The sequence below is a fragment of the Schistocerca nitens genome, chromosome 7 (assembly GCF_023898315.1).
Source record: "Schistocerca nitens isolate TAMUIC-IGC-003100 chromosome 7, iqSchNite1.1, whole genome shotgun sequence".
Lineage (NCBI taxonomy): Eukaryota > Metazoa > Arthropoda > Insecta > Orthoptera > Acrididae > Schistocerca > Schistocerca nitens.
The window spans coordinates 345144108-345165350 of record NC_064620.1 but is presented as its reverse complement, the minus strand read 5'-3'; the positions used below and the strand labels follow the sequence as shown (position 1 = coordinate 345165350).

Sequence of the window (21243 nt, the reverse complement as noted above, 5' to 3'; positions counted from 1 at the left end):
GGTTGCGGACATGGTGAGTACCTTTCCACATATGGGAACAGCAGTTTATTCAAGTTCTTGACTGTTGAGTATGTTGATGCACCGGTTTTGATGTTAATTGGGTGGAGTGGCACGTCATCTTTGTGTACCTTTGGTGGCCCATATACTGTAGGTGGAACTGGTACTCTTGATTGTAACTGTTTGATAATCTTGTCAGACATACCCATTTCCTTCAAGAGAGCTCGGATCTTCTCGTCCACTTTATCTGTAGGGTCACATTCCAAAAGTCTCTGTGTGGGGTCCTCCAGAAATTCTCTCACTTTCTCATCATGATCAGCCTGCTGCAAAATGACTGTGGAGTTTCCTTTGTCTGCTGGCCACACCATGATTCCACATTCTTCCCAGAGCCTCAAAGTGCAAGGACTGCCAAATTTGGTGGACGTGTGTTGGATACTTGTGCCACTGCACTAATGAAATCTGAAATGGGCACATTTCTAGGGGGCACCCTGCTGAGTGCCTTCAGAGCTGTGTCATAAAATTGCTTACCACTTAGGTTAATCACAGTGTGAGTGTCCTCCATCTGCTGTGCTTGCTTAATCATGTGGTCAAACATCATAAACTGGCATTGTGAGACATTCTTTATGGTGTACCCCACTAGTGACCAAGAGGCACTGTCTATCAGCCCAAATCTTCACCTGCTAAGGAGCCTGCCACATACAGGCACCGGCCGCAGTGGTCTCGCGGTTCTAGGCGGTCAGTCCGGAACGGCGCGACTGCTACGGTCGCAGGTTCGAATCCTGCCTCGGGCATGGATGTGTGTGATGTCCTTAGGTTAGTTAGGTTTAAGTAGTTCTAAGTTCTAGGGGACTGATGACCTCAGATGTTAAGTCCCATAGTGCTCAGAGCCATTTGAACCATTTGAACATACAGGCGGAGGAGTAAGAGCTTCCTGGTTATCCCATCTAGCCTGTGATGCATATCTTGAATCCTCTCTCTCAAAAGTGCCATGTGTGCCTGACATTTTATCTTGCCCACCACTTTAGAGTTAATGTGATGCTTAATCCCAGCAAAAACTGGTACAACATTTCCATCTTGACATCTCAGCAGGAAGGGAACTCAGCATCATCCCTTTTCTCTGTTGAAACTTGTCTAACTTCTTAATACTTCAGCCAGGTTGCTCGTTTTCTTCATATATGGAGTTGAGCAAAGAACCTGTTTGGCACAGATGCATGTGCTGTGAGACTGGAGATTGTGGAATCAGAAGAGATCCATCAAGGTGCTAGTCATATTGAGGCTTCACGCCAGCAAGTTTGTCAAGTGTGGACTTTCCATATCCATCTCATTCTTCCCCTTCTGTCACATCATACCACAAATCATCACATTCTCCTTCATAAAACCAACAAATTTCTTTGGACATCTGAGCTGTTCACTGCCAACAAGGTGTAGCTGAGCAGAGTACTCCCAACCCCACCCCTCCGAGAACAGGGACTTATTTAATCCGGGACCCTTGGCACTTCTCAGTGACGTGTGGATGTGTAGTTCAGGGCTGGTGAACTGTGATTAACCTAAGAGTGCCAATGACATGGGCCCAGCACCCCTTCAGTCCATCTTGATGGTAATGCCTCCTCCCACACCATTCCAGCATCAAGGCAAATCAACTAAAGCCAGAGCATCAAACCCATCTCCTCACAGAGCCCTATATAAAAAGGGTCATGCAACAAAGCACATTCACTAAATACCACATACAGACTCCAAAATCACTGATTCTGCTGCACTTCTAAAAAGAAACAGTTATTAAACATAGCATTGAAAGAAGCTTTGCAGACTGTTCTCCCTCTGAGGCAACTGCTAGAAACTGAACAAGAAAGTGAAATGAACCAGTGCTATGTTTTATTCATTTACACTCAGAATGGATTCCAGAACAACCTAGTATATGTTGAGGACCATGAATCCACTATGCCACATCCATAACAATAAATGGAGAACTAAGTGCCTCCTTTTATAACTGCAGGCTACATTGACATAATAAAAGAGTTCAAATCTCTTTTAAAAGACAGTTTCACATGCTCCCACAAAGAGGGAAACATAAGATATCAATTTGACAACGCAACAGTTTACCAATAACATCCTGAAATATTTTTGGACCAAGCAATACCATACCACACTTATGATTTACAATCAAAACAGTTCTTCATAGTCACACTCAGGGAACTTCTTTATGATGTTCCATTAGATGACTTGCATGAAGGCACTACCAGAAAAAGGTTTTCAAGTGCAGTCAGTCATCCGAATGTCCAATAATGATGTCAAAGAGAGCAAAGTAATTCATTCCAAATGACAATTATACATAGCACAAATTTTGAATACCCCAAACGCAAAGGAAATCTACGAAAAGAGATATGTTCTCCACATGTCTTGTATAATAGAATCCTACTGCAAAGTATCAGAGATAACCCAGTGTTACCAGTGTCAAAAATTCTGTCATGGCCCCAGAAGTGATGTGTAGGAAACTAAAATGTGTCAAGTGTGCTGGAAACTACTTAACAAAACTCTGCTCCAAGCCAGCAAAAACTGTAGCTATATGCTGTAATTGCATTGGAGACCATGATGCAAACTACAAACGATGCCCTGCAAGACTAAAACTGCAGGAAGCCTCAACAATAAGAAGTAGAAACAAACAGCAAATGGTCCTCAGCCACTCCCATGAGCCAACTTAGCAAACTTTCTGCTATTAAACAAAAAGCAGCTCCTGAAAACCCCCCTACATCAACCTGTTGCAGAAAATAATTGTTCAACAGATCCTTGTCTGTCCTCTTCTGCTTGGTAGGGACAATCTGTCACTACCCAACAACCTCCAACATCCCACCAACATATATTCCACACCGCCCAGTGGGAAACACTTACTGCTGCCCATCAGCAACCCATTCCAGCCACAACACAGTGATATCCTTACTCTCATCAGAAACTGTCACAACAAATCCTGCCAGCTCAACTCAATCGTACACTGTCATTCTTACCAACCAATCTGGAACTCTCCAAGCACCTATTAGACTTAGCAAGTGTTTTGCACCAATTCAATATACCAACACTATTTGAAATAGTTTGTATGGCAGTACAACTCAATAGTGTTGCAGATGCATTATTGTAATAGTATCAACAGGTATAAATTACACTCCTGGAAATTGAAATAAGAACACCGTGAATTCATTGTCCCAGGAAGGGGAAACTTTATTGACACATTCCTGGGGTCAGATACATCACATGATCACACTGACAGAACCACAGGCACATAGACACAGGCAACAGAGCATGCACAATGTCGGCACTAGTACAGTGTATATCCACCTTTTGCAGCAATGCAGGCTGCTATTCTCCCATGGAGACGATCGTAGAGATGCTGGATGTAGTCCTGTGGAACGGCTTGCCATGCCATTTCCACCTGGCGCCTCAGTTGGACCAGCGTTCGTGCTGGACGTGCAGACCGCGTGAGACGACGCTTCATCCAGTCCCAAACATGCTCAATGGGGGACAGATCCGGAGATCTCGCTGGCCAGGGTAGTTGACTTACACCTTCTAGAGCACGTTGGGTGGCACGGGATACATGCGGACGTGCATTGTCCTGTTGGAACAGCAAGTTCCCTTGCCGGTCTAGGAATGGTAGAACGATGGGTTCGATGACGGTTTGGATGTACCGTGCACTATTCAGTGTCCCCTCGACGATCACCAGTGGTGTACGGCCAGTGTAGGAGATCGCTCCCCACACCATGATGCCGGGTGTTGGCCCTGTGTGCCTCGGTCGTATGCAGTCCTGATTGTGGCGCTCACCTGCACGGCACCAAACACGCATACGACCATCATTGGCACCAAGGCAGAAGCGACTCTCATCGCTGAAGACGACACGTTTCCATTCGTCCCTTCATTCACGCCTGTCGCGACACCACTGGAGGCGGGCTGCACGATGTTGGGGCGTGAGCGGAAGACGGCCTAATGGTGTGCGGGACCGTGGCCCAGCTTCATGGAGACGGTTGCGAATGGTCCTCGCCGATACCCCAGGAGCAACAGTGTCCCTAATTTGCTGGGAAGTGGCGGTGTGGTCCCCTACGGCACTGCGTAGGATCCTACGGTCTTGGCGTGCATCCGTGCGTCGCTGCGGTCCGGTCCCAGGTCGACGGGCACGTGCACCTTCCGCCGACCACTGGCGACAACATCGATGTACTGTGGAGACCTCACGCCCCATGTGTTGAACAATTCGGCGGTACGTCCACCCGGCCTCCCGCATGCCCACTATACGCCCTCGCTCAAAGTCCGTCAACTGCACATACAGTTCACGTCCACGCTGTCGCGGCATGCTACCAGTGTTAAAGACTGCGATGGAGCTCTGTATGCCACGGCAAACTGGCTGACACTGACGGCGGCGGTGCACAAATGCTGCGCAGCTAGCGCCATTCGACGGCCAACACCGTGGTTCCTGGTGTGTCCGCTGTGCCGTGCGTGTGATCATTGCTTGTACAGCCCTCTCGCAGTGTCCGGAGCAAGTATGGTGGGTCAGACACACCGGTGTCAATGTGTCCTTTTTTCCATTTCCAGGAGTGTACTTCAGTGATGATACAAAATAATCACACAAAAATCATTGCACTGATATCAGAAACTCACCTCAAGCCTGCAATAGATTTTACTATTAGAAACTACTCGCCCCTGTAGAGGAATTCTAGTCCTCATCAAAAACAACATCTCCTACCATTGAATTTCCACTCCTGTTCTAAACAATAATGAAGCCGCTGCAATAGAAACACACTTAAGCCAAATTCTCATTATCCTCTCAGCAGCTTACCATAAGCCAACCAATCCTCTCCTCTCACCAGACCTGGAAACTTTGTTTATGATATCAAATCAAGTTATCATTGGTGGTGACCCAAACAGCAAACATAAAACCTGGGGCTGCCAAACTTCGCACAGAAACAGAAGGATTCTACTGGAATACGTAGAAAATAATGACAATAATACATTTGTTGCTCCAAATGAATATTTTGAATATATTGCTACTCAAAAACATCAATTGGCAATAAACTGTAACCATATCAAATTACTTAGCTGGAGTATGAGACAACTGTTATCTGAATCCAACCAACATTGCTTATGCTGATGCACCAAGATCTCCATTCATCTGCACCACTGATTGGCGAAAACACAAGCAATAATTAGTCTAGCACCACAAACAAGAAATCCAAAACTTAACAAGGAATACAGAAATCAACACTGTCATAGACAAGTTCACGAAAACTGTCAATGTATGCTACAGTACCTCAAGATGCAAAACCATATTAACAAATAGATGATGAGATCTCCCTCCAGAGGTACAATTTCTCATACAATCAAAACACAGATTTTGTAAAAGATGGCAACTGTACCGTGATTCCATGGATTAGATTAGATTTGTACTTGTTCCATAGATCATGAATACGACACTTCGTAATGATGTGGAATGTGTCAGGTTAATAAAAAGTGTCTATACAAGACATTGCATTACACAAAATATTACATGAAACTTAATTCCTTTGTGTCGGGGGTGGGGAAATTACCCACTTACTATATCTAAAAATTCATCTAATGAGTAGAAGGAGTTGTCATTCAGAAATTCTTTTAATTTCCTTTTAAATTCTATATGGCTATCTGTCAGACTTTCGATGCTATTAGGTAAGTGACCAAAGACTTTTGTGGCAGTAAAATTGGCCCCCTTCTGAGCCAATGTTAGATGAAAAGAATTGTGGAAGATCTTTCTAAAGAACTCCAAAACAGTCTTCAGCTGACCAGGAATGACAACTGGAAAAGAAAATCACAGAAGCTGCAGAATAACTCAGACAAACTATGGTAACTAATTAAAAAACAGCACAGACTGATTCATGGACCCAGTGCAGTAGTCTACCAACCACAACACATAGCTGAAACCATAGCCAGCTCCTTAGAACTACAATTTTGAAACAACAATACAGAAGATGATGAAGCAGAAGGTTGGAACACTACATCACTTATTAAGAAGAAGACCTGTTGCATAATTTTCACTTACAAACAAAGAAGCTGTCGTCTCCATCATTAAAACAATTGGCAGCACAAAATCTTCAGGCCAGGATGGCATTCAATCACCCCAGTTAAAGAAACTTCTGCCCATAGCAATAACTTATCTTGCCACCATTTACAATTGTTTTCTTAAACTAAACTACGTTCCCTTCCAATGGAAAATGGTAAAGGTTATCCATACCTAACAAAGATCCCGTATTTCCTCAGGACCATAGACCAATATCCCTTTTAAATTTCCTCAGCAAAATATTTGAAAAAATTATTCTATCCTCTCACCACATGTTCTTCTATGGCAGTTACATAATGAGTCCTGAACAGCTGGTTTCCAAAAATCACATAGAACAATGCAGCAAGTGGTCTGAATAGTCGATGAGATACTTAGATCAAAAGCCAGTAGACAAATAGACAAAGTGCTTGTCTAGTAGTACCAGACATAGAAGAACCCTTCAGCAGTACTGCCGTATAAACTTTACATCCACGGATGTCCACTGCACGTAATCCACATCCTTCATCATTTCTATCAAACTGTAAGTTCTATTCTATGTTCAAGTAAACAAATCTCAGAGTACCCTAAAGACAATAGAAGCTGGGGTCCCACAAGGCTTTGTGCTAGACTCTATCCTGTACTCTACTTAACATTAACAATATTTCAACCAAACCAAACAACAAAATAGTATTATTTGCAGATGGTACCACAGTATTCAACTCACATAAAAACTTCAACTATATCATATCAAACCTGATTTGTCTCCTAGAAAAGATCACACATTGATACAACCTCTGGAAAATAAAAATTAATCCCACGAAAACATGGGCCATCAAATTCATGTGCCAGTGACATCAACAGTAAGGCAAATCAAATTAGACAACAACCCACTTTCATTGACAAATACCACAATTTCCAATAGCAACAGATCACATACTTCAGCACAAGTCAATGTTTAAAGGATGTGCATTATCAGTACATATCAAGTTGATGCTCAAGAAAACAATAGTTTTAACTGACTTTATGGATTGCAATTCTGGGTACTACCTCAGATACAAACCTCCATCAAATTCAACTAACTCAAAATAAACCCTTACAAATCATCAGCTATTATCTTTGGTGTATAACATATCAAACCATTCAAAATTATCTCAATGTTTAGCCCATCTCCACCTATAGACAAACTAAAGCCACTCTATTCTTCATCCAGATCAGCCTCTCCATACCAACTAATATCCTCACTAGCTTTCAACTCTATTAATATAACCTACAACCAACCAGTCTAGATTATACGTCATCAGTTCGGATTCTCGTCACTAACTTCCAACACTGTTAATATAATCTACAACCAACAAGTCTAGATTATATGTTGTTAATTTGAATTCTGAAATCATATTAGTTAAGGTAATTCTTACCCTTTCATTTTCTTAAAATGCCAGTTCTAACCTCTTACAGTTTTGACAGAAGGCATAATTATAAACTCATCCTTTGACAATATTGTGAACTTGACCTCAACCATAACATACTCCCTTGATAAGCAGTCTCAGGAAGGACTTGATAAAGATAAGGAGTCACATTATCAAAATATTGTGCATGAATGACATGGATATCTGGCAGAATACCCAACACATCAAGATGCCATGCCAACTGATCACTGGGAAAGCCTGAAGAATTATTATATTTTTATGCCATGCAAAAACTGTTACATTTAACAACAGGTGTAAAAAGAAGTTGAATTTGTGCTTGAGGTGGTCAGGAGCAAAGGGAAAAAGTACATTTCTTGTAATTTTGAGAAAACTGAGTTTAAAGGCAAAATGGAATTTCAAATTATTTTTTGTGTATATTAGACATAAAGATACTTTGTAGCATTTTCTATTTGTATGTTGGAATAACAGGTTGATATAAATGATAAACTTTATATCTCTATTTGTAAAAGTCTGTATGCTCTTGCATGCCTTTGCTTCCAGAATATTGTAAATTAAGATGAATGTGATTTATGTTTTCTCTATAATACTTAATTATTGGTTGTTATCAATTCAGTTAATGTAAGATTGCTATTTAGAGTGATAACAAAACATTTATGTACTTGTCCCCTTTTAATGCATGTTTTGCTTATCTTAATTCATGTGCTTATGGATGAAATCAGATCGTCGCCAATTCTGCACTGCAAAATGGTTTATGACCATTTCATTAAAAATTTGACAATCCAAAAGTTCTGTTTCAAGCTCATGTTCCAGATTTTTGCCTAATACAAGCAGTGTAACGCATATTGTGCAAATTACCCAGGCTATATCCAACCAATATTTGAGAATATGAGCACTTATTTAGCTTCAACAAAATTTTACACATCTTTTCAAACCTTACTGAACTTTATTATTTAATTAATAGATAAAAAAATCTACTCACCAAGCAGTTGCAGAACACACACATAAAAGGTTATAATTAGGCTGAAACTTTGTCATGCTGACAACCCGAACAAAATAATGAAAGGAAAAAAGTTTATCACATACTACATTTTCACTGTTCATGCTGTAAAACTTCAGTGTCAGGTATGACATTTTAATTTATTATTTCTTTACTAGTAATTCTATTCACAACACGCAGTATCCACATGTGTTATAACATTTTACAGTACGGTTCAGGAGATACTATGTCAGAAACACTGAGATGTGTGAAAAACTAGTTTTTCTTAAAGTAGAGCTGCTTTATCCATGGAAGTTTGATTCTTCAAAGAACCAGGAGTGGAGGGGTTACTGGTTTAAGACTAAGCCAGTATTCTGTGTCATATGCTTATTGATTTCAAATATTTCCATTAGGACCATCTTTCAGCTACTCTTAACAGTACATAAAAATGCCATTGCTGTCGTTCATTGTCATAGCTGTGATTCATTGTATTCAGTCTATACCACAATTCCCTTCAAAGATGTTTTTCACAGACGGGAATGAAGCATTGGGTGTACTATAAGTAGGAAAAGCCATTTGACTACATCCTATACGCCTGCAAAATTTTGATATTGATGAAATTGACCATAATTTGTATTTTTTGCAGGCAATTGATCAGGTAAAAGATAGTGGGATCCTCTATACAAATCGTGCAACAACTTTACTTAAGCTCGGTCTGTATTCACGTGCAGTTGATGATTGCGAATGGGCACTAAGAGTAAACAGAGATAATTTACGAGCCTGGCTGTTGAAGGCTAAAGCACATCATTTTCTTGAGCAGACTGAAGAAAAAGCAGAATGCTTGCGTGAAGCTAGGGAGCGCCATCCGAGCAGTGGAAACACCATTACAGGTACTACTGCAGTTTTAAGGAGACCTACATAAGTCAGTTATGTGATGTTCATGGTCATTCTTTTCTAACTTGCAGTGCTGAAATTGTGTCACAAATCTCAGATCACACTGAAACAGCTTATGACCTAACCTTAAGTAATGAATCAAACAATGGAAAATCCAGGATGAAATGTAACAGTTATGAGAAGGAAAGTTGCTACTCACCATATAGCGGAGATGCTGAGTCGCAGATAGGCACAACAAAAAGACTCTAACAATTAAAGCTATTGGCCATTGAGGCCTTCATCAACACTTGACACACACACACACACACACACACACACACACAAATGCAACTCAGACACATGACTGCAGCCTCAGGCAACTTAAACCACAGTGCGAGCAGCAGTGCCAGTGTGTAATGGGAGTGGCGACTGGGTGGGGGTAAGGAGGAGGATGGAGCAGGGAGGGGGTGGGATAGTATCGTGGGGGCGGTGGACAGTGAAATGCTGCAGGTCAGATGGAGAGCGGATGAGAGGTGGGGTGGGGGAGGGGGAAGTAGCAGAATAGGAGAGAAATAAAAAGACTGGGTGTGGTGGTGGAATGGTGGCTTTCTAGTGTTGGAATGGGAACAGGGAAGGGCTGGATGGGTGAGGAGTGAGGACAGCGACTAACGAAGGTTGAGGCCTGCTGGGTTATGGGAACATAAGATGTATTGCAGAGAAAGTTCTCACCTGTGCAATTCAGAAAAGTTAGTGTTGGTGGGGAGGATCAATATGGTGCAGGCTGTGAAGCAGTCATTGAAATGAAGGAGGTCATGTTCGGCAGCATGTTCAGTAACAGGGTGGTCCACTTGTTTCTTGGCTACAGTTTGTCAGTGGCCATTCACGCAGACAGTTTGTTGGTTGTCATGCCTACATAGAATGTGGCACAGTGGTTGCAGCTTAGCTTGTAGACCACATGACTTGTTTCACAGGTAGCCCTGCCTTTGATGGAATAGGTGATGATAGTTACCAGACTGTAGTAGGTGGTGGTTAGAGGATGTATGGGACAGGTCTTGCATCTAGGTGTATTAGAGGGGTATGAGCCATTAGGTAAGGGATTGGGAGTGGGGATTGTGTAAGGATGGACGAGTATATTGTGGTTTGATGGATGGTGGAATAGCACTGTGGGAAGGTTGAGAAGGATAGTGTGCAGGACATTTCTCATTTCAGGGCACAATGAGAGATAATTGAAACCCTAGCAGATTTAATTCAGTTGCTCCATTCCTGGGTGGTACTGAGTTACGAGGAGAGTGCTCCTCTGTGGTCAGATGGTGGGACTTTGGGAGGTGTGGGAGACTGGAAAGATAAGGCATGAGAGATTTGTTTCTGTACAAAGTGGGGAGGATAATTATGGTCAGTGAAGGCCTTAGTGAGACCCTTGGCATATTACAAGAGGGACTACTTAGTGAGACCCTCGGTTTGTTACAAAAGGGACTGCTTTTCACTGCAGATGCGTCGACCATGGGTGGCTAGGCTGTACAGAAGGGACTTCATGGTATGGAACGGGTGGCAGCTGTCGAAGTGGAGGTATTGCTGGTGGTTAGTAGGTTTGATAAGGACGGAGGTACTGATGTAGCCATCTTTGAGGTGGAGGTCAGCATCTAGGAAGGTGACTTGTTAGGTTGAGTAGGACCAGGTGAAGCAAATGGGGGAGAAGTTGTTGAGGTTCTGTAGGAATGTGGATAGGGTGTCCTCACCTTTGATGCAGATAGCAAAGATGAATCTGAACCAGGTGATGGGTTTAGGATTCTGGTTTTTTTGGGAAGGGTTCCTCTAGATGGCCCATGAATAGGTTGGCATAGAATGGTGCAATGCGGGTGCCCATAGCTGTACCCCAGATTTGTTTGTAGGTAATCCCTAGAAAGGACAAGTAATTGTGGGTGAAGATATAGTTGGTCATGGCAACTAGGAAGGATGATGAAGTTTTGTTTGTGGGGCGCTCAACTGCGTGGTCATCAGTGCCCATACAAAGTCCCAATTTTTATGCAGTCCAGTTTTCACACAGTACAATCTGACCACTGTCACAAATGATGATGATGATGAGGATGAAATGATGAGGACAACACAAACACCCAGTCCCTGGGCAGGGAAAATCCCCAACCTGGCCAGGAATTGAATCCGGGACCCCATGATCCAGAGGCAGCAACACTAGCCACAGGACCACGAGCTGCGGACCACTAGGAAGGAGGTTGTTGCTTTGGAGCCCATGGGCATTCAAAAAGGTAGTGTTCAACAGCTGTAAGGCCATGGGTGTTAGGAATGTTAGTGTACAGGGAGGTCACATCAGTAGTGATGAGCAGGGCACTGTGTGGTAAAGGGATAGGAACTGTGGACAGTCGGTGGAGGAAATGGTTGGTATCTTTTATATAGGATGGTAGGTTCTGGGTAATAGGTTGAAGGTGTTGGTCTACATGAGCAGAGATTCTCTCAGTGGGGGCCCCATAACTGCCCACAGTGGGGCATCCTGGGTGGTTAGGTTTATGGACTTAAGGAAGCACGTAGAAGGTAGGAGTGCAGGGACTGGTAGGTGTGAGTAGAGACATGGACTCCGGGGAGAGGTTCTGGGATGGGCCTAAGGGTTTGAATAGTGACTGGAGATCCTGCTGGATTACTGGAATGAGATCACTGTGGCAAGGTTTGTAGCTGGAAGTATTTGACAGCTGGTGGAGTCCTCCACCAGGTAATCCTTGGGGTTCAAAACAAGTGGTGGAGCCTTTGTGTGCAGATAGGATTGTAAGGTCAGGATCAGTTTTTAGATGGTGGACTATGGCTCTTACTGCACATGTAAGGTTAGTTTGCATGGGGAAAGTTAAACAGGGGCTCATTTGGGAGCAGTGGAGGTGAATCATGGTTGGATGAAGGTATGAGCTGGGGTAGGCAAGGTTCAATATTGGCCTTGGTTGAGTCTGATTGGTAGGGTTGGCGGCAAAAAAGTGTTTCCACTGTAGGTACCAGGAGAAGGAAAGAAGATCTTTAAAAAGTCCTGCATGATTGAATTTGGAATTGGGGCAAAAGGTGAGGCCTTTGGAAAGGACTGATATTTCTGTGGGGCTAACTTCTGGAGGAAAGGTTCATGACTGTGTTGCGGGTCTGTTTAGGGTCTGGATTCTGTGTGGTGATGGGAGGGAGTTTTGGAGGGTGGGGTAAGTGTGGTAGGTCTGCAAGACAGGGTTTGTCAGCTATGGGGGGATGTGGGGGAGGTTTGGACGTTGTTGTAGAGGTGGTGGACAGTGATACTCCAAGGCGGGAGTAGGAAGTGAGCAGAATGGAGAGCTTTTTGGGGTGGCATTGTGCATGTTGCTCAAGTTCCTGCAGGGCAAGAGTTTCAATGTGTCATGAGTTCCGGGAATTTTGGATTGCATAGCAGGAGAATTTTGTGGATGGAGAGAAGGTACTGCAAGGTGGTGGTGGTGGTGGTTAGTGTTTAACGTCCCGTCGACAACGAGGTCATTAGAGATGGAGCGCAAGCTCGGGTTAGGGAAGGATTGGGAAGGAAATCGGCCGTGCCCTTTCAAAGGAACCATCCCGGCATTTGCCTGAAACGATTTAGGGAAATCACGGAAAACCTAAATCAGGATGGCTGGAGACGGGATTGAACCGTCGTCCTCCCGAATGGTACTGCAAGGAGGTTTGGGTTTGGTGATATGGTTTTGCAGGACTATGTTGGTGAGGGTTAAGGACTGGCAGAACCTGAACAGGTGGAGGTCATTTTGGAAGGAGGGGTGGTAGCCAGAGATGGGTAATTTGATGGTAAGGCCATTAGGGGGGATTTCATGAGCCAAGCAACAATGCAGAAGCAGTATATGGGTCTGGGATCTGGCCAGGGGTAAGGAAACTTTCCTGTATTGACGTAGATGGAAGGAGCAAGGATCGATGGTGGTCGATAAAAGCGAATAATGTAGAATCACGCCCAAAAAAATTTTGCAAGAACACACACAAATATGTGTGAAAATTCATGAAAAGGATGAAATGGATGCAAAAGGGGGAAACAAGATGAAATCTGATGGAGTCAACGCTAGCAAAAGGTGAAAACTCACTAAAATTATCGAGAAGTCACAAGGATCAAAGTAAAGAATAACTAATAAAAAATGTATATATTACTGTAAGTAGCAGGTCTGAGAGTGGATAAATGTGAAGAAGGGCGACTTACCAGCACACAGAATCCAGAACCTAAACAGACCTGCAACACAGTCATGAACCTTTCCTCCAGAAGTTAGCCCCACAGAAATATCAGTCCTTTCCAATGGCCTCACCTTTTGCCCCACTTCCAAGTTCAATCATGTGGGACTTGTTACAGATCTTCTCTCCTTCTCCTGGTCCCTACAGTGGAAACACTTTTTCGCCACCAACCCTACCAATCAGACTCAACCAAATACCAATATTGAACCTTGCCTAACTCAATTCACTCCTCCATACAACCGTGATCCACCCCCACTGCCCCCAAAGCACCCCCTGTTAACTTTCTAGAATTTCTTAACCTCAAATCTTGCCTCACCATCATTCCCCAGCTCCCTCAGCGTGCAAACTAACCTTACATCCACAGAAATAGCCACAGTCCCCCATCCAAACACTGATCCCAACCCTATAATCCTATCTGCAGACAAAGGCTCCATCACTGTTGTTTTGAACTGCAAGGATTACCTGGTGGAAGGTCTCCACCAGCTGTCAGATACTTCCACCTACAAACCTTGCCACAGTGACCCCATTCCAATAATCCAGCAGGATCTCCAGTCACTACTCAAATCCTTAGGCCCATCCCAGAACCTCTCCCTGGAGTCCATCTCTCTACTCACCCCTACCACTCCCCACACTCCTACCATCTACATGCTTTCTAAAGTCCATAAACCTAACCACCCAGGATGCCCCATTGTGGCCAGTTACCTACCCTCCTATACAAAAGATACTAACCATTTCCTCTATGGTTCCTGTCCCTTTACCACATGGTGCCATGCTCGTCACTACTGATGCCACCTACCAGTACACTAACATTCCTAATGCCAATGGCCTTACTGCTATTGAACACTACCTTTCCCAACGCCCAATGTATTCCAAACCAACAATCTCCTTCCTAGTCCCCATGACCAACTATATCCTCATCCACAATTATTTCTCCTTTGAAGGGATTACCTACACACAGATCCAGGGTAAGGCTATGGGCACCCACATGGCACCATCCTATGCCAACCTATTCATGGGCCTTCTAGAGGAACTCTTCCCAAAAACCCAGAGTCCTAAACCCCTCACCTGGTTCAGATTTATTGATAACATCTTTGCTATCTGCATCGAAGGCGAGGACACCCTATCCACATTCCTACAGAACTTCAACAACTTCTCCCCCATTTGCTTCACCTGGTCCTAGTCAATCCAACAAGCCACCTTTGTAGATGTTGATCAAAGTTGGCTACATCAGTCCCTCGTCCATATCAACCTACTAACCACCAACAATACCTCCACTTCAACAGCTGCGACCCATTCCATATCAAGAAGTCCTTTCGTACAGCCTAGCCACCTATGGTCATCACATCTGCAGTGACAGGCAGTCCATGTCGAAATATACCGAGGGTCTCACTAAAGCCTGCACTGACCGTAATTATCCTTCCATTCTTGTACAAAAACAAATCTCCTGTGCCTTATCTTTCCAGTTTCCCACCACCTCCCAAAGTCCCACCGTCTGCCCACAGAGGAGCATTCTCCTGATAACTCACTACCATCCAGGACTGGAGCAAATGAATTACATTCTCTGCCAGGGTTTTGATTATCTCTTGTTGTGCCCTGAAATGAGAAATGTCCTGACCACTATCCTTCTCACCCCTCCCACAGTGGCATTCCACTGTCCACCAATATACTCGTCCATCCTTACACAACCCCTGCTCCCAGTCCTTACCTAATGGCTCATAGCCTTGTAATAGACCTAGATGCAAGACCTCTCCTGTATATCCTCCAACCACCAACTACTCCAGTCTGGTCATTAACTTAACCTATCCCATCAAAGGCAGGGCTACCTGTGAAACCAGTCATGCGGTCTACAAGCTAAGCTGCAACCACTGTGCTGCATTCTATGTAGGCATGATAACCAACAAACTGTTAGCATGAATGGTCACTGACAAACTTTGGCCATGAAACAAGTGGACCACCCTGTTGCTAAACAACTTCCGAACATGACATCCTTCATTTCAATGACTACTTCACAGCCTGCACCATATGAATCCTCTCCACCAACACCAGCTTTTCTGAATTGCAGAGGTGGGAACTTCCCCTGCAATATATCCTGCATTCCCGTAACCCTCCTGGCCTCTACCTTTGTTAGTCATTGTCCTCTCCCATCCAACCCCTTCCCTGTTCCCATTCTAGCACTACACAGCTGCTATTCCACCACCACATTCAGTGTTTTTGCTTCTCTCCTTTTCCGCTACTCCCTCCCCCCTTTCCCCACCTCTCCCCAGCCCTCTGTCTGACCTGCAGCACTTCACTGTCTGCCAGCCCCATGATACTATCGCTCCCCCACTCTGCCCCATCCTTCACCTTATCCCCACCCAGTTGACACTCCCATCATGCACTGGTGCTGCTGCTCGCAGTGTGGTTTAAGTTGCCTGAGACTGCAGTCGTGTGTGTGAGTTGCGTTTCTGAGTGTGTGTGTGTGTGTGTGTGTGTGTGTGTGTGTGTGTGTGTGTGTGTGTATCTAGTGTTGACAAAGGTCTTAATAGCCAAAAGCTTTAATTGTGAGAGCCTTTTTGTTGTGCATATCTGTGACTCAGCAGTTCCGCTATACGGTGAGTAGCAACTTTCCTTCTCATAAAACATATGTAATGGATTTTCTTAGCTGAATGCCTGTTGTATTGATGTATTGTATCTGCTCCCATATATTCTTGTTGGGAGCTTCATTGTTGAAAGAACTATCAATCATAATAACACATTTTCTTGTGCTATGCTCTCTTATTGCCTTTTGTGTTTTATCTATAGCTGTAATCATTGGAAGCGGTAAGAGACAAGTGGCACAAATCATGAAGCAGCTATGGAGCTCATAGTTATTATGGTGTGGTTATGGTAAGTTGCACTGGTGGTAATGTAGAGATGGTGGAATGAAACAGGCTGTTCTGGAGGTAAATGATAGTGGATATCACAGAGTGAATGAATAACCAAAACAAGTCAGAGTGTAGCAATGTCATCTTAAGTGTTAACAACAATCCTTGGGGCAATCCAAATCATAGATCTAAACCAGGAAAGGTCAACCCTCTGCTGTTCAGTGGTGTGTAACTAAAGGGTCTAGTGACTAGTGAGAGACTGGTTAGCAACAGCTGCACTGTGGTATCTAGAGGTAAACACACAGAGGATCTCTGACATATTTTCCCTACTGATACCTGGGCTAGGCAGGGAATCCAAATAAGTGTCAGATACTAATAGCCTGGTAATTGAGTTTGGGATTAACTGCTGTTTTGCAGCAGCCATTCATTTGTGTACCCAGCTGGTTACTGGTTGCTGATATATAACATGGCCTCATAAAACATGTGCTTCTAACTTTTATAGGATAGGAAATGCCTGTGCCCGGAATGCAGTAGCAGGTGAAAAGGAAGATTTAGGATTAAGGTCCCATCTGTGATGAGATCATGATAGATGGAACACAGGCTTGGATTGGGGAAGGATGGAAGGCACTCAGCCACAACCTTTCAAAGCAACCATACTGGCATTTGCCTTAAGCAGTTCAGGGAAATTGCAGAAAACTTAAATCTGGATGAGTGGATAGAGATTTGAACCACTGTCCTGCCTTATTGGAGGTGTTGAGTGGTTGTATAGAACAGATCTTTTTTTTTTGAAAATTTAATTTTATTGGCTTTTTACTGGCAGCAATACAGCCATTGCAATTGTTTATTAATGTTAGTGAAAATGATTAAAAAACACTAGCTTTCAAGCTCTTGCTCTTTCTACAGTAAAAGTACACTTTTGACTGTGGATGTGAGCATTTTGGTGTCTGTGTGGTTCTGCGTGTGAACATGTGTACTTTTGCTAGAGAAAGGGCAAGAGGTTGAAGGTTGGTATATGTACATATTCTGTTGAATGTCTCTACGCACAGCACCTCAGTCGCTTAAAGGTGAGGGATTGCCTTTCTTTTATTTTACATATTATTCCAGCTAAAAAAATTCAGTTGTTGTGGAATTAAGACTGCAGCTATTTCAGAAATAAATACATTTAGAAATCTCAGTATCTGACATGTAGAATTTTTTGTCCACTTCTTGAATGTGCTACAAAATGGTTTATTGTGTCTCACTGTTTAGAGGCACAAAACACGTGGGTGTTTTCAGCCCATTGCTAAAGGCAAATAAGTAGGAGGCCGAGTTGATAGGAGCTGAAGGAGTCCAGGTTGCAATAATATGCGGTACGGCACACTGCCCACTGTTAGAGAGGAGGATTATTATTCAAGAAACACATAGTACAATGAAAATTACTTATCTTAAGTAGTTTGTAGGATTGTAGCTGCGGCTATGAACTAATACAAAATATTCTCAGGGACTAAGCCTGATGGGCCCTCCTCAGAGAATCAATGCAAACAGAACAGGCTGAGGGCCGATTATGAAAGTGCGTCTGCCTAGGTTGAAATCTAGCTAAGAAGTGAACGAGGCACACTCCAGTTCCATCGAGCTGCACAGCCTGCTAGAGTGCGCTGTGCTTGGCAGACAACGGGCTGCCAACCTTGTGTTGGCGCGGTGTTGTTGTAGTGTCTGTGGCAATAATACTACACCCCTCCCCCCCAAAATGTTGCGTCGTCGTGGAATAAGGCTTGCAATGTTGGGAGGAGGGACCCGGGGGCGGCAGAACTGAGGGGGTGACTACTTGCCCGTGGTCACGCATTCACGTGAGGGAGCGAGGGAAAAGCCCAGTACAAAAAACCTCCTCAGACCGCACACCACCCCCAGGTAGGCCCAAAGGGGACGGGGAGACCTCGACGTCCATGGGCGACGGGGGCAACGCCATGGTGGCGGTGTGTGGCGGAGTGACCGGCGAAGTGGAAGCCTCAGACAGTGGTGGACTCAGCGCCGCTGGCGGAGGCGGTGAGGGCGGCGTAGGGGTCGGCGTCTGGCACTCGGCCGGCATGGAGGCTGTGGCGGAAGGCCGACGGACAGCGGCGGCCGCTGGCAGCAACTGCGGCTGAGGCGCATCTGCAGGAGGGGTGCGCTGGCCATGCGCCAAAAGTGACGGCGCATGCACAGTGGGCATGCCAGGGGAATGCGCCAGCTGCGGCAGCAGTGCAGACTCCGAGGGAGACCGCGAGAAGTCAGCATCTGCCAACGAAGAGGGGGCGGCAGAAACCGGAAGGTGCCACAACCGTAACTGGTTCCTGTGCCGTTTCACCTAAAGCTGGACGGACCAGAAACAAGATATGGAGCACGGCCGAGTGAGCGAACGATGTGCCACTGCTTCCAATGCCGGCTGCCCTTAAAAACTCTGTAGAAGACCATAGTGTGTAGCATGAAGCCGAAAGGAGGCGAAGCAGCGGGAGCGAGTGGCAAAGGAGTCCGCAGTAACTGCAAAAGCGACCTGTGGGCGCGACCATGAAGCAATTCAACCGGGGAGTGAGTACCACATGGCTGGGAGCGGTAGGACAACAAAAAGGTCCAAAGAGCACACTCACGAGAATGCATAGCACGCAACTTAGTCATCTGTGACTTGAATGTTCGGACTAACCGTTAGGCCTCACCGTTCGACTGCGGGTGGAACGGGGCGGTAGTCAGATGGCGAATGCCATTGGCAACACAAAATGTTTCAAATTCCGTGGAGACAAACTGGGGGCCGTTGTTGGAGACAAGCACTTTCGGCAGACCCTCCAGACAGAAAATCGACTTCAACGTCTGAATGGTACTCGCCGAGGTAGTGGAAACCATCAGGACAGCAAAGGGGAATTTGCTGTAAGCATCGATAACAATCAACCAGCGGGCATCCCAGAACGGACCCACAAAAGCAACATGGAGACACTGCCAAGGCGCATTAGGAGTCGGCCACGCAAAGAACTGTTGGCAGGGAGCAGATTGATGCTCCGCGCAAGACTGACAAGTAATGAGCAAATCTTCAATGTTGCGATCAATACCAATCCAGGTGCAATGATGTCGAGCGAGCTGTTTCATCCACACAATACCCCAGTGACCAACATGGAGAAGGCGCAGAATTTCTGACTGCAAAGAATGAGGTACCATGGTACGGGATTGATTATTTTCCGTTTGGAGTAATAGAACACCGCGGTAAACTGACAAACTATGGCATTGTGCAAAATAATGCTGAACCTGGGGGTCAGGAATTTGTGAAGCAGACGGCAGCCATTGCGTATGGATGTACTGCAAAACTAGGCATAGAGAAGCGTCGACGGCCGTTGTGGAAGCAATACGACAGAAGTCGAACATAAAACCATTGGCAAACTCTGCGTCTTGCGACTCAATGTAGAGGTACGACACTTTGGAGGAGTCAAAGGTGTCGTCCGGACCTATAGAAAGATGAGACAATGCGTCAGCATTGCCACATTGAGCTGTAGGCCGGTACAAAATTTCATAGGACGGGTGGAACAACAACATCAAAGGCTTGTGGTCGGTAACCAGATAGAACTTCCTACTGTACAAAAAATCGTGGAACTTGGCGACTCCATAGACAATAGCTACAGCTTCCTTTTCTATCTGAGAGTAGTTTTGTTGCGCCGAATTGGGCAATTTGGAGGCGAAGGCGATCGGGCGATCAACCGAATGTACGCGGTGCAAGAGAACTGCGCCGATGCCGTGTGAAGAGGCATCAACAGCCAAAACCACAGGCTGGGATGGATCAAAAGGAACCAAACACTGATCACTGAGCAACGCAGATTTGAGCTTGCGGAAAGCAGCGGCACAATCGGAGACCACACAAAAGGCACATTCTTACGGTGGAGGCGATGCAAAGGCATCACTATCTGAGCGGTGTTGGGAATGAAGTGAATATAATAAGTAATTTTTCCCAACACAGATTGGAGTTCCTTGAAGTTCGTAGGCACCGGCAAGTCTCTGATCACATGGAGATGCGACGGTGAGGGTTGGATACCCTGTCCATTAATCACATGGCCTAAGTATTCTATCACAGTCTGAAAAAACTTGCACTTGTTCCTGTTACATTTGAGACCAGCCCGTGAAAGGACACTAAACAAAGTTTTCAAGTTCTGCAAATGTTCTTCAGGGGTGCGACCTGACACTACAATATCGTCTAGATAATTAGAGCACCCTGGAACCGTAGCACACGATTGCTGCAAATATGACTGAAAAATAGCTGGCACCGAAGCACAACTGAAAGGAAGTTGGCGAAACTTGAACAGTCCCAAGTGAGTGTTTATGACAAAGTAGCACTGCGATGAGTCGTCGAATGGAATCTGGAAGTACGCGTCTCTCAAATCAATCATAGAAAAATACTTTCCTGCACCCAACTTTCCAAATATGTCCTCAGGGTGCGGCAAAGGAAAAGTAGCAACAACAGTCTGGGGTTCACTGTGGACTTAAAATCTGCACAAATGCGGAGTCGACCATTAGGTTTCTTAACACACACTATCGGTGACGCCCAGGGTGAGGCAGACATGGGTTCTAGGACCCCAATGACTTTCAAATGCGTGAGTTCCATAGCTACTGCGTCGCGTTACGCATGCGGGACCGGGCGAGTGCGCCGGTACGGCATTGTCTCTAACTACAACATGTGCAGTGAAATTAGAAGCGCAACCCAAGCCGTTGGAGAAAACGACGCACAAAGGGAGTCGACACTGTCATTATGGTCACTAGCTGAGACGGACAGGACATTGTCTTGCACCGAGAGGCCAAAAAGTTCAAATGCATCCAGTCTGAAAATGTTTGTAGCATCACGTGATTGAACGACGTGGAAAGTTACTGTTCTGGTGG

The 21243-nt window shown here is 44.8% G+C and overlaps 1 protein-coding gene across 1 annotated transcript in view; it reads left to right on the top strand.

Annotated features, from left to right (window-relative positions):
• Positions 1–21243, top strand: part of LOC126194958 (tetratricopeptide repeat protein 12-like) — a 120936-nt gene that overhangs the window by 48198 nt on the left and 51495 nt on the right. Inside the window, exon 4 of the mRNA XM_049933350.1 lies at positions 9090–9333. Coding sequence (XP_049789307.1) covers positions 9090–9333 — 244 coding nt within the window. The remainder of the gene's footprint in view (positions 1–9089; positions 9334–21243) is intronic.